Source organism: Argopecten irradians, chromosome 14 (genome assembly GCF_041381155.1).
Source record: "Argopecten irradians isolate NY chromosome 14, Ai_NY, whole genome shotgun sequence".
In the NCBI taxonomy this organism is placed as follows: Eukaryota; Metazoa; Mollusca; class Bivalvia; order Pectinida; family Pectinidae; genus Argopecten; species Argopecten irradians.
In genome coordinates this window covers 10,552,752-10,567,108 of record NC_091147.1, presented here as the reverse complement: position 1 = coordinate 10,567,108, position 14,357 = coordinate 10,552,752, and the positions used below count along the sequence as shown (strand labels likewise).

At 34.9% G+C, this 14,357-nt stretch overlaps 1 protein-coding gene across 3 annotated transcripts in view; it reads right to left on the bottom strand.

Annotated features, from left to right (window-relative positions):
• Positions 1-1,476: 1,476 nt before the first annotated feature.
• LOC138307244 (transcription factor IIIB 50 kDa subunit-like) overlaps positions 1,477-14,357 on the bottom strand; it is a 28,936-nt gene continuing 16,055 nt past the window's right edge. The window contains exons 6-10 of one of the 3 annotated variants that reach the window (XR_011205952.1): positions 14,148-14,313; positions 13,784-13,902; positions 13,068-13,230; positions 12,051-12,166; positions 1,477-2,788 (exon numbers count right to left, since the gene is read on the bottom strand). Coding sequence is in view for 2 of the 3 variants with exons in the window: in XM_069247888.1 (XP_069103989.1) it covers positions 2,195-2,788; positions 9,158-9,160 (597 nt within the window). In the remaining variant the exon portion in view is untranslated. Of the gene's footprint in view, positions 2,789-9,157; positions 9,434-9,776; positions 11,687-12,050; positions 12,167-13,067; positions 13,231-13,783; positions 13,903-14,147; positions 14,314-14,357 lie in introns of those variants that run through there. The other 2 variants (XM_069247888.1, XM_069247889.1) reach the window with 2 other exon arrangements.

Genomic DNA, 14,357 nt, shown 5'->3' with positions numbered 1-14,357 from the left:
TGTTGACGTCATCTTCGCCTAAGTGGATATTTTGACTGCATGATATAGCTTTTAATTTTCAAAATGTTCTTATTATTATTTAAAAAAATGTTTAATTACCCCTGTTATGCATTTGCATTAGTTAAATATGTATTTACTGGGGAGAGCAGTACCGGAGCGACGCATAACCTCCCCATATATATGAAAAATTGGCGGCCGCAAACTGAAGCTGTCAGTGTGTAGGATTGGATTTTGAAGATTGTGGTTTTTCTTATATTTTCGTGTATCTGTTAACTTAGAAGTGCTTCATGCGCCCTTATTATCTTACAGGTACTATGTGTACTGGCAAAACTGGAATATTCTACAATCCTTATAACTGTGGGCTATGGGTAATATGTGCCAATAGCGCTGTCTTTGTAAACCACTGTGGAAGCATTGTACCGTGTATTAACATTTAATGAAACTGTAGCATCAGGATTCTGTACTACGACTTGCACCCACTGTCCAAGCTATCAACGTGATGTTGTTCATGTTATATTTGGGGGAGGGGATACAAAACAGAGGTACGACCTGATGACTTTTTTTATATCATAAGACTTCATCATATGTTCATAAAGAACAGAAATATCCTATCTGTCTGGCAGATCCCGCACTAAGGCCAAACCTAAAGCTTTTGAAGGTCATGTTACGTTTTGTGATTCCGGGTGTAGAAAAGTCCAATCATTTATGTCATCCTTCTGTTCCTATTTAAAATGGTATTGTCTTTAAGACATAATTATAGAAATAATTCCTTCAAAATATAAAGCCATTGGAAAATCTCAATGGCAAATCGGTTTTTTAGTTTTGGTTATTTAAAGGCATTGAAAGAAATGGACTTTTCTATGCAGTTAAATGTGATAAAGTGAGGATAATATAAATGTTGGTTTCATTTATCCCAGTCTGAAGGTCAATAAAAACTGTTGTCAGGAATAAACATACATTTTTGTGGAATTAGTGTCATAGCATTACTGATTTAATTGAGAAGTCATCAATACCATCTATCAAACAGCTATTTACTTGTCTAAACATACATTATAACAGTGAAATACAAAACACCGAGAAAAGTGCAAATTCAAGTTGTACTATGATCTTTGATCAGATGTCATACATAAGTTCCTCAACAAATTCAAATTTCATTAGAACAACTATTTGGCATAATTTTCAAAAAGCTATTTGGGGTAATTAGTAAAATGCATGGTCATTTTTCACTAGTTTGTCGTTTTATATTTGAAAATAAATTATTTAATTAAGTAAAAAACAAAAATTGTCTTCATGGTTTTCGTTTGCGTTCAGTTTAGCACATTTGAATACCAAGCACCTTAAAAAATTGAAATCGTACATCTATCCAGATGTTTGTGAATCATTTTGATTTCCTATTGTGTAGCATTAATGTAGTGTTTCTCATCTAACGTCTTTAAGTTCATTTGAGTATATTTACACTTGCTAGGCTTGGTGAATCTGCGTAGCAGATTCTCACAAACCCGATCAAATTATAACGAAAATAGTGACATCCATGTTTATAATTAATTTTATAATCTATTTGATAAAATAAAATATGTTTCAATTTACCATTCTATTGTTTTTTTCAAGGGATTTATTTTCTGTATCAGTAAGCAACGTCAATGGGCAACGTGAAGTAAGCATCGTTTTCGGGATTCGAATAATGAATCCGGTGCCAGCACCTTAATTATTCGTTATTCAAAAATGAACAAATAAATAGCAATTTCGAAACATAAAAAACAGATCAAAACATACCTTTGTAATTTTACAACACCAAAAAAAAAAAAACCTTAAAAACCCCAAGAAATTGTTTTGAGTTTGAATAACGAATCGGGTACCAGCATCTTTTTAGGTATTCGGGTTTCGAATAACGAATCCCGAGTCCCGGATACGTGCTAACTTCACGTTGTCACGTCAATAACTCTATTATGACGTCACGATAACTTCGGGGTTTAGCGCCATTCTCCGATTGTTTTTCATAGTGATATACAAAAAAGTATAGACCAATCAAAAGGCCAGATTTAGCATCAAAACAAAGAAATCTTAATTATATACCTGATTGGAAACCTATTTGCAATTATTTATCTTCGCGATATCTTACCGACCACGAAATGCGAAAATATACGAGAAAATTATTCGCACGCAACAATCAGTTAGGTTACAATTTATTCAAAATTCAATATGGAAAGAAAGATAGAGTATATCCAATGACACGAGACGTGATGACCTCATTGGCCAGTATGTCCTCACTGGTCAGTTTGTCCTCATTGGTCAGTATGTCCTCACTGGTCAGTTTGTCCTCATTGGCCAGTATACCCTCACTAGTCAGTTTGTCCTCATTAGCCAGTGTGCCCTCACTGGTCAGTTTGTCATCATTGGCCAGTGTGCCCTCACTGATCAGTTTGTCCTCATTGGTCAGTGTGCCCTCACTGATCAGTTTGTCCTCATTGGCCAGTATGCCCTCACTGGTCAGTTTGTCCTCATTGGCCAGTATGCCCTCACTAGTCAGTTTGTCCTCATTGGCCAGTGTGCCCTCACTAGTCAGTTTGTCATCATTGGCCAGTGTGCCCTCACTGGTCAGTTTGTCATCATTGGCCAGTGTGCCCTCACTGATCAGTTTGTCCTCATTGGTCAGTGTGCCCTCACTGATCAGTTTGTCCTCATTGTTCAGTGTGCCCTCACTGATCAGTTTGTCCCAATTGGCCAGTATGCCCTCACTGGTCAATTTGTCCCAATTGGCCAGTGTGCCCTCACTAGTCAGTTTGTCCTCCTATATTAACAGACGATACATGATAATAAGGATAGCACTTGTAGTGTGTTACGTAGATATACAAAGGATTCCATTTCTTATTGATACAGCCATATCTTGTGTTTTAACACAACGTTAGGTTTTACATTTTCAAACCCGTAACAAAAACACATGGAAATTACATTTAAGTGATACAATGTAAAAGCTTTTAAATGGAAAAATAAAAACATATAGGGTATCCCCAAACCGCAGTTGCCAAGGATATTCAACATAATTCTCTCATTGACCTAAAGGGGATCGTATTAAAGCGAATAGTCGGTAAAAATAATATATCCTGTATAATTTCTTAGCTAGTGAATTTCGGTGTCTGCCTATTCTCAATACGTGTTTTGAAACTTTGATATTTATTTGTTTCTTGTATGACCGACATTCTTTTTTGTTTGGAAATATACTACTTATTTAGTTATCTTTCAGTTTTATGGTTGCTTTATTTTATAATGCATGCGTAGGTTTTAATTTTTACTACTGATGGACAATCATTACAAATATAAGGGATAACAACACCCATGACAGCAAACTTGATTTCAGTCAAAATGCTTCGATTTCTTGCTATTGTGGTTCTATATCTCTTTTCAAAACAATACTTTTACAATGACAAGCATAAAGTTCTTAATTAATTTTAGGTCACGCAATCCTATTTCACTTGAGTGCGGGACTTCCGTACGAGTTGCCTCCCTTCCAAAAATGTTTCGTAAACGTTAAGCTGGGCGTACCGCTATCATGCAACACATTTTTTTTATATAAGATTAATAGGCCATGGGCTAGGAGGGTCCCACATGCACCCCCCCCCCCCAAACCTCCGAACCAATATTTTTCTGAACCCTTATGACCCACTGATCACAAATCCAAATGTTAACATTGCATAAGTTGGGATGAACTTCCGGTTATGACGTCATCAAGATGGCCGCCATCTCGAATTTCACTAAAAATTGAAAAATAGTCATAACATTAACATTTTTCAACCGAAGTAGACAAATGAGGTACCAAAATGACCACAATAGAACAAAAAATACATATCAGGACCAAAAAATCCAATATATGTAGTGATTTCTACGCAGGAAATGAAAAAATAGGATTTAAAGCTCAAAAATGGTGATTTTTCAGCAAATTTTTCATATTTTGTTTGACGCAGCAAAAATGTTTCCCAACAGCAATCTATTATTTATAATAAATTTTTTGACCACTTGTCAATCAGTTTAAGCAACAAAAACAACCAAAACCAATGTTAACATCGTATAAGTTCCGGTTATGACGTCATTAAGATGGCCACCATCTCGAAATTCACTGAAAAATGAAAAATAGTCATAACATTGGCATTTTTCAACTGAAGTAGACAAATGAGGTATCAAAATGACCACAATAGAACAACAAATACACGCGTGACCAAATTAGCCAATATATGTAGTGATTTGAACGCAGGAAATGAAAAAAAATATTTTAAGCTCAAAAATGGTAATTTTTCAGCATTTTTTCATATTTGGCTTGACGCAGCAAAATTGTTTCCCAACAACAAATTGTTATTCACAATCAGTTATTTGACCTCTTATCAATCTGTTAAAACAACAACATCAAAAATATATAGAAATGCAAAAAAAGAATTATTGTTATACCCTCTCAATTTTATAGATTAGCAGCGTCTCAAAAATAACACGACACCTACTGATAGCGTAACAAATGTAACCTAAGCTAAGCCTGTGTTTCCGTTAATATCATTAACAGTTCCCAAAGCGTTTGTGTCTTTGAAAATGAACACATTCATTGTTTATTTCCTATGCATAGCATAAGCAAAATGTCATATGGTTACTACAATGTCACTAATATGTCTTTCACTGGTTCTCAATGATAACCATTATCATTGTGCGTGCTTTCTCGCCTCACTGACCTATCCACTGAAGAGACTCGGCATATCTGGTAGCTGGTACATGCAGTCCGAATCAGAGTACTCGAGATATCAGTATCCAATTCGTCGAAAGCCAAATCGACGTCTTCGATGTCGATGAGCTCATGTGACACTGCATTACCAGTGTTGTTCTAGCCTTTTATGACCCATCCATGACCAGAGTTCATATCAGGAACAACAGGTTCAGGGATGTGGGATCTCTTTCAGATTCTAACATATCGTACGTATATGCTGTTTCAGACTTCTCCGGCATAATGGAAATTACACCAGATGCACATTCTTCCAATGGTGGAATTGGTTCTCTTAAGCACATAACTCCATAATTCGTATGAAGTACTATTCATCAATCTTGTGGACCCTCTTGCAACCATAAATGGCACTGGTGATATCATCGAGGTCATTAATGAGGGCATAAATGTTAAATGTTTTTCATTGGTCTGACTTTTCCCACTCCATTGAAGGTGCTGGTTGTGTCACATCTGGTGTATGCGCAAAGAGACCATTGAAGACTCTCCAGTAAAAAGTTCTCTAAAGTGCTTTCCAGACTTGGCAAAGAGTGAAACTTCACTGCAGACCTCATTTATGACCTCAAAGAATCCACCTGTGCCACCTATGGTCACTGAGGTTTACAAGAATTAGGAATTGTGCTTCATACGAATTAAGGAGAACCAACTCAACCCTCCGCAGAATGTTGATCTGGTGTCTTTTCCATCATGCCGGGGAAGTCTGGAACATCATATACGATATGTGAATCTAGGTGAAACTAGGTTGGAAACAGGAAGAGCTCCCACATCCCTGAAGCCGATGTTTCTGATCTTAACTCTGACCATGGACAGTTGACAAGTTAGAACCACGATGGTAACCCGGTAATGTAATGTCACATCAGGTCACCGAGGTCGAAGACGACACTCTGGCGAGAAAGCACGCACAACGAAAATGATTAGCATTAAGAACTAGTGAAAGAAATATGTGACACTGTAGTAACCATCTTATATCTTGCGTTATACACGGGAAATAAACAATGGATGTGCTCTTTCTAAAAGACACAATATGTTTCGAAAAGTGTCATGGTATTTACGGAACTTTAATTTGATACCCTATAGCTATTAGTTAGCATTTTGCTGTAATAATTCAGTTTGAGAGGCTCCTAGTCTACAAAATTTCGAGCATGAAAATGGATTATTTTGAAGTCCCACTTAGATATTCAGCCAACTTTAAATTCAAATTTGTTAAGATATAAATCGTCAATAGCCAATGTCATATTCAGTCATATGCCGCATCCGGTGATGTTTTGTAAACCAAATGATGGTATAACCAATCTCTGTTGCATTTCTATATATTTTTGTTGTTGTTGTTTTAACAGATTGATAAGAGGTCAAATAACTGATTGTGAATAACAATTTGTTGTTGGGAAACAATTTTGCTGCGTCAAGCCAAATATGAAAAAATGCTGAAAAATTTTTGAGCTTAAAATATTATTTTTTTCATTTCCTGCGTTCAAATCACTACATATATTGGCTTATTTGGTCATGACATGTATTTGTTGTTCTATTGTGGTCATTTTGATACCTCATTTGTCTACTTCAGTTGAAAAATGCTAATGTTATGACTATTTTTCATTTTTCAGTGAAATTCGAGATGGTGGCCATCTTAATGACGTCATAACCGGAACTTATACGATGTTAACATTGGTTTTGGTTGTTTTTGTTGCTTAAACTGATTGACAAGTGGTCAAAAACTTATTAGAAATAATAGATTGCTGTTGGGTAACATTTTTGCTGCGTCAAACAAAATATGAAAAATTTGCTGAAAAATCACCATTTTTGAGCTTTAAATCCTATTTTTTCATTTCCTGCGTAGAAATCACTACATATATTGGATTTTTTGGTCCTGATATGTATTTGTTGTTCTATTGTGGTCATTTTGATACCTCATTTGTCTACTTCGGTTGAAAAATGTTAATGTTATGACTATTTTTCAATTTTTAGTGAAATTCGAGATGGCAGCCATCTTGATGACGTCATAACCGGAAGTTCATCCCAACTTATGCAATGTTAACATTTGGATTTGTGATCAGTGGGTCATAAGGGTTCAGAAAAATATTGGTTCGGAGGTTTGGGGGGTGCATGTGGGACCCTCCTAGCCCATGGCCTAAGATTAATCACATGACACGTTGGAAGGGTAAAATATTATACAGTTGTTTCATGCCTTATCAGTCAACAGTCAAAACTCTTTCCCCGAGGTGTTGTGACCAACCTGAGGAACTGTTTTCTCGAGGCCGCAGCCTCTTTTTCCACACTTTCGAACTCAAAAATCTGTTTGTCTTTGCCCTGGCAATACGACTCCACAATCCTCACTGCCCCCTTAATCACATTTTTGGTATTCAAAGAAACTCTGTTTTCAACCAGATCCAAAATTCCTTGATCGGAAATTTCGTCTGGTTCTGACGCCATTTTACGTCCGTCACAACTGTCGATTTCAACGTCGGCGCGCAACTGAAAATTTGGCGTGGGCGCTCTCGTTTTCGTGACGCCAACAATTAAGCGCGTGCAAACATTTGCAGCCGGTCAACAGTCAAATTATTGACCGGTCAATATTTTCGGAGGATTTGTACATATGTAATGATTTTGTAGCAGTTTCTGGGGAAAACAGTCGAAATTACTTCATTTACATTTATATAGAGAGTCAGGTAACAAAATCATATATGTAAACCTCACCAATGAATCACAGTCACTGATTGGTCGAGAGACGTCACGTGTGAGGTTAAACACCGTGTATCCCTCTGAATGTCATGTTAAAAAAATCATATTCCCCCCCATGCGGAGCCCCTTGACGTTTAGCAAGAGTTGTATTCCGATAACAACAAAATATGAGCGGCAGACGACACGTCTGCCTTTGACCGAGGAAATTAGTAATATTATTAAGATAAAAGACACAGATAACACCATTACACTGATGTTTATATAATGTATATATATATATATATATATATTATAATTCGGTTAGCTTTTTATTATTATAACTATTGTTATATATGTGATATGTGAACGAAAACACAGATTTTCCCTAAGAATCCAATGACATATATATTACTCGTATGTAAATATCGGTTAGCTTGTAATACTAATAACAATAAACTTTATTTATTGACGTTGGATTACATGTTAAACCAACGGCTTATAAACTACACGGTCCTTTTACATGGTAACAGAACAGTTATGTCCAACTACATTCCTAATCATCAGAGGTATATCTTCTACAAAATAACCATATAATACATATCTCTCTGGTTGATTATACGTAAGTCAGCTGTTTTATAAAGTAACAGATTATGTTAATGTCGTCTACGTTTCTACGATTGGTTCTGTCGTAGATTTGCTGATGACCTATAAAGTACAACAAAAGGTTTAGTGTTGATTCAGCAAAGACAAATTAGTAACATTATTTTAAGAATTCGATTTTAGGGTGAAGATGTTTTTCATATAAGATAAGCTGTTGCAGCAGTCGTTGAGATATATCGACAAAATACAGAGAGTGTTGGACTGCCTTAAAGAGACCGCAGAACCAAATGATTTCGCTATATACGATATATTAACGTTTGCCGCTGTCAAGGTTAAATGGAGTTTTCAAGTCTGGTCACCTGTCACTAATTTTGAAGAATGGCATCTCGCATACCTGTGAATAAAAAGAAATAAAGATCTACCATCTTGCTAAACTTTTATGTGGGGAGTGCCATCTTATGTTGAATTCCGCACCAAAAATTGACCAAAATATTCATGAAATTCTAATATTGATTACCTCCCCCTGTCAGACACACACTTGACAGAATTTTAAAATTTCTTTATATATTTTACATCTACATGTATTGCCCAACCCACACATTTAACATTTGAAACTGATGCACCCTGGATACCCAATCAGCAGGCTCCGAAACATTCACCTCTCTATGAAATCTTGTGCCCAAAAGGGGATTTCCAGGAATCTATTTTTGGTTTGATTCTGCGGTCCCAGAAGATGATAAGCCGAACAACACAACGTTTAAATTAATTAAAATGTCATGACACTTGCCTTGAGAAACTCATATGGTCGGGCAGTAAAAATAAAACAATCAAAGAGAACGGAACTTAGATATTAATGTCATCATAATATCATATTAGCGTAGGCTTTCACTGTTATGATAGTCATTGACCTATAGTTTGTTCGAACGGAATAAATATACAGCAAAATTATTGCCTATGTTCAAAACGAATTCCTTAAAAAAAGGCTAAAGTATGTTCATATTGTTTTATTTCTAATCTAACTTTAAAGTTCATTTTATAATTATTTTTGTTTTATATTGATGTGCATCTTCATTGGCTTAAAACATCTTTAACATATTTCTGGTGGTTTAGTAGTGAGGGATATTAAAAATGATATGAAAGTTAGCTCACCATTAATCAGAATATATACAAAGCTTCCCATCCGACACATTTAGTATGATGTGTAACGTGTTATGTACTTAAACAATTCAAATAAGGGGGCATCCGCATTGACGAAAAAACCATATGTATCTCCTGAATTTTCTGCTGCATGTTTGCATTAAAGCATTACCGGACAGTGGGCGATCATTGAAGAAACCTGCAAAACATCAGTGACTTTTGATATAATTTCCATTGTAACCTCACAGGGCATAGTTTAATATACTGAGCAGTAAATCATTGTTTTGTTCTGCGTGACAACATAAGACTCCCTTTCGACGTCAATTTTTTATGGCGTAATAACCGTACATATGGAAACTGCAATCATTGATTGTTATTAGGTGCATATAGTTTGTCCAGATTATACTACGTTAATTTTTGTGTATATTATATCTGTATACCCAAATCAGCTTGCTTTTCATTCATAAAAAATATGAATATATTTTTGTTATGTATTTGTTATAATATGGCTACCGACATATTTTAGTCATTAAACCATATTTGAATATATATATTATAATATATTATGCTGATATATCAAATGGAAAATATGTTTTTATTTAAGTTTAACCATTGATAAGGATCTTTTTACCTAGAGTTGTTATGGCCTTAATGCACGTCCATAATTCCAAGTATTTGATGGTCAGTATACTGATTTCTCTGGCATTTTAGTTACCTGCAGAAGTCAACAGTTATAAAAAATTAACATTTTATTTTGGTAATTAATTTATTCCTCAATCCCTACTATTTATTTAAGATTGATACATAATGAATTAAATCTATATAAAGCATTGTTATGATTACAGTACCTCTAAACATCAACTTTATCTTTACATTATTTCACTTCAAAAATACATTTAATAATTCCAACATTGAAATTAAAACCGTGTATTGTTTATCAACATAATATTCAAAATGTATATGGTACGATGATGGTGATTTAAGTAAAATATCTAATGCTGTCGTTCGATATCAATCACTTACCGTATATCTATATCCACAAGGTATACAATGTATTTCTGAAGCCATCAAGACACTTTCCAGTACACATGATAAAAGAAATCTTATACAAAAACAAATTCCTTACACATTGAAATCGTGAATTATGATTCTTTAAAATGCTGTGTATAATTTTTACCTGTGTACTTACCTTTTAATGAGTCCGGAATATCATGACTAACGTTACACCGGTACACTACTTCAAAGTTATTAAGCAAACTTGGATATTACCTCCCAATAATATGATGATTATGTGAAGAGATGCAAAATGACATTTACACATTTAGCTACTGCCACAGAATAAATCAGTATTTTGCTCGCACTTAATTGAACAGTGCTCGCATCGTGTGTTCAACGGAAGAAATCTGCACTAGTTTACAGTCTTTGTTAACTATACTCTCAGGTGTTACCTTACACGTCTTTGGTGATAGAATGGCCTCGTTTTCAGGTGAGAACATGATGCGATTAACGTTTTACTACATTGCGGTTTGTTGCACCATACTAGTAGAAGTTTTCCTTTTATTTATTACAGGAAAACAATTTCTTTCAAAATAGTCGTTCGGCCAATATCGATACTGTTATAAAGTTAAAACAGACAATACATGGCATCAGCGTTGGCTGAAAGTTACAATATTATGTACACGATGTCATTGTGGGCACGTAGAGTGAATGATAATACCCTCTTTCACTCGATGAACACACACTGCAAGTCCTGCTCAATTAAGTGCTTGCACAATACTTATTTGTTCTGTGACAGTAGCTCGATGTGTATACAAAATATAACTGATATGGTTTAACTTATTTCGCATGTGCGATACCATTTGATTACATATCTTCCCCGCACTGATCTGGTTGCGCTGTGCTCACGTTTGATGTTTTACTAAAGACTTGTTCTTTTACTTTTGTGCTGAATATACAGTATTTACTCGTTAGTGAAACATTGACTACAAGACCAACTGCCGTTGAATTTTTATCTACTGAATTATGTGAAAAAACGCCGACCACCTGTTCACGGTCCACATCTCGTATGTAGGTTATTTCGACAACAAACACATACATATTTTATTCAAACTACATGCATACTGTATCATTATTCTGAAAACATTTCTTTTCAATAGATGACTTAAAAGCGATGAGAAGCAAACGTCAATTAGGGGAAAGAGGACAAGGGGCATTAGGACATATATTTGATATATTTTTTTACGCTGAAAGGAACTTAAATTTTAAAATGCATCAAACTTAAACATTAAATTGAAATTTTATTAAATTCAACAACACATATTATACGATGAATTTTTAGCATAACCTCACATTAAATGTTTATTGAAATGGCAAATTACATTGTAATCGATGAAAAAATTACCAAACATCATCATAAATAATTTTCGAGCGTTTATGTTATAATGATAAGTAATTATTTGCATTGAATTGGTATTTTATTCGATATTGCTTATGTAAAGGCCCACTACCTTTCCGAAACTGCTTTATTTAAAAAGAAAGATTGGTAATGTCATATACAATGTAGCTGCAAAAGTTATTAGCTTACTGTTATTACTACACGTATCATCACCTTCTGAATAATATAACGCTGGTCATGGTGTTAGTTGACTAGTTGCGTTTGTTCACCACGCTATACGACAAAAAGTGTAAAGGAGTCTTCACGATGATATAATTTATGCAGCAAATCTTACTTTTGTTTGGAATTGTAATCTCATCTAATGCCATCGATATATATTGTTATTATTGTTAGGAAAATTTAAAGTTAGTTTCGGAAAAGGTAGTTGGTCTTTAAATATATTTCAATCCATACATATAAAAGTATTTATAAACCTTTGATCTAGAGAAACCAAACCATTCCAATGCTCACCTGGTGAACGAGACCTATGGTAAAATATGACGAATGATCGGTAAGCTGTCCAACTGTATTCTAGCGGACCATGGAAACTACCTCCGGTTCCATCTGCCTTCAAACGAATTGCTCCTCTAATATAACGAATAAGATAAATAACAATTACAAAATGGTAAGACAATGCTTTGTCTGTACACTCATGTAGTTTCCTTCGTTTACTTATTGCATCTGTTGATACTGCAATATTGTTTTCTACGCTGGGCGGAAAAACATGCGAAAACTGCTGAACTTTCGTGGTGACAACAAACCCAGCATACGTCGTTACTAGCTATGATCGAACCCCGAACTGAATCGAGCGGGTTTGCAACTCACGTTTGCAAGATTCTGACGATTCCTGCCAGCGTATTTATAACTATAGCCACTGACTAATTGCAAAATAGAATATTGTAAATATTGCAATAAGATGTAGTTGCTCTGCTATTTTTTTACGTTCTAGAATATTTACCAGTAACGTTAACAAACACCGTTGAACATGCCCAGATAGGTCAGAGGACAAGAAATCTAGATTTTATATATGTGCCCAGAAACCTAGCAATTTTGTTATTCAATATACAGGTTACGTATTTGTCTCTGAATAGTCTAATGGTTTAGAGAATATATAAAGAAATGGACCATAGTCTGGATGTAAACCAGACGGGAACTTCCTACGATGGAAGTTCTGTTTGATTTACATTTTTTATTAAGGTGAAGTTAGCAACAAATCGAAACATAGACACAAAATGTAATCATGACCATAACTTGCAGTTAGTATAACCTACTATTATAATGAGTCGTGCAGGTTGAAATATCGCAGGATGTGGAAAGGAATCAGACAAATTATGTTGGAAAACTTTTTTTCAGCAAACACATGATGTCAAATCATACATTTTAGCTTACCTGAAATAGCCCAATGACCTGAAACGCTAACAAAACATAAGATATTGATATAAATATAATGCAGTATGACACGTAAAGTGGGTTGGCTATATTACTTACAATGATTTATAACTGGTACAGTATATCCATTCCTCATTTGCATAAATATTTAAGCAGTCAGTCAATGTGCCATAGGCCTCGTATAGCGTGTCCTGAACAGAGGAATTTCTATTTATCCTAATAATTCCCCGCTGGTTGGAATCTATGGCGAAAATGTATTCACCTGGAGAAAAAGACATTAAATTTTGCAAAAGGTCAGTTAGAATTAATCAAGAAATTGATTAATGTCCCTTTAAGTGCTTGGGTCAATTAGCGACAACCAATTTCTATGATTTATCTGTATTTGCCTCTTTTGCGCTTTCATGCATGAACTTATGTTGATTTCGATACAAGATCATTTGATTTTTATTTTCTATTAATGTCACTTATTTTGTGTACCAATTTACCATTCAAAGTCTAAGTATTTTTCTTCAGTTAAAAAGTTACTTTACTTTACACCATTACCACCATCAAAAAATTTGAGCTTCTAAATTTACTTCAAGAAAAAAATATTATAATTAACTGCGTCCCGAAACAAGTCCATGGCACTGTTCCCTAAATGGGATTAAGTACTGATTGCGCATGCACCAAAAGCAAAATGTTGTGTGTGTGTGTGTGTGTGTGTGTGTGTGTGTGTGTGTGTGTGTGTGTGTGTGTGTGTGTGTTCGTTAGGCACATGACTTCTATAAAGCAAAGATAGTGTATTTACAATATAGTTAAATAATCGATATACGTACCACCAAATGTGAACATTCGAAAAGTGCTTGATGTGCTTAAAACATCAACCGCTTTGAGACATCCTGGATAGCAAATTCTCTTCAAAATGCGAGTGTCCGATTCCCACCAGTATAGCTCACTGGAACAACATATAAACATAGTAAATGATCAACAACGGCATACTGCCTATACCGTTTACGACGGAAAATTAACATATTCACTTTAATTGTCAAGAGTTCCGTATGCCACTTTTGTACATAAAAATTGACTCTGAAAAAGCTTTAGAAAAAACCCATTTAGATTTTTTAGTCTTTCATGATAGTTTTAAATTTCATATTTTGTTGAGGTTTAAACGAGAAAAATATGTTGCAACAGCGTACTTACTTCCTCTCTGTATCAAGAATCATTTTCTTCCCGACGCTTGTTCTGTTAACAACAATTACAAACTCCGAGAAAACATTGTCTAGTTCTAATGACACTATCTAATTCCCCATGTAACCGAACAAAAGTCTATCTTCTGAGTCCACAGCGGAATAAAGCAACTCAGTCACTGCAACACCATTTATGTAATTTGATGAAACAACGTGAGTGAAA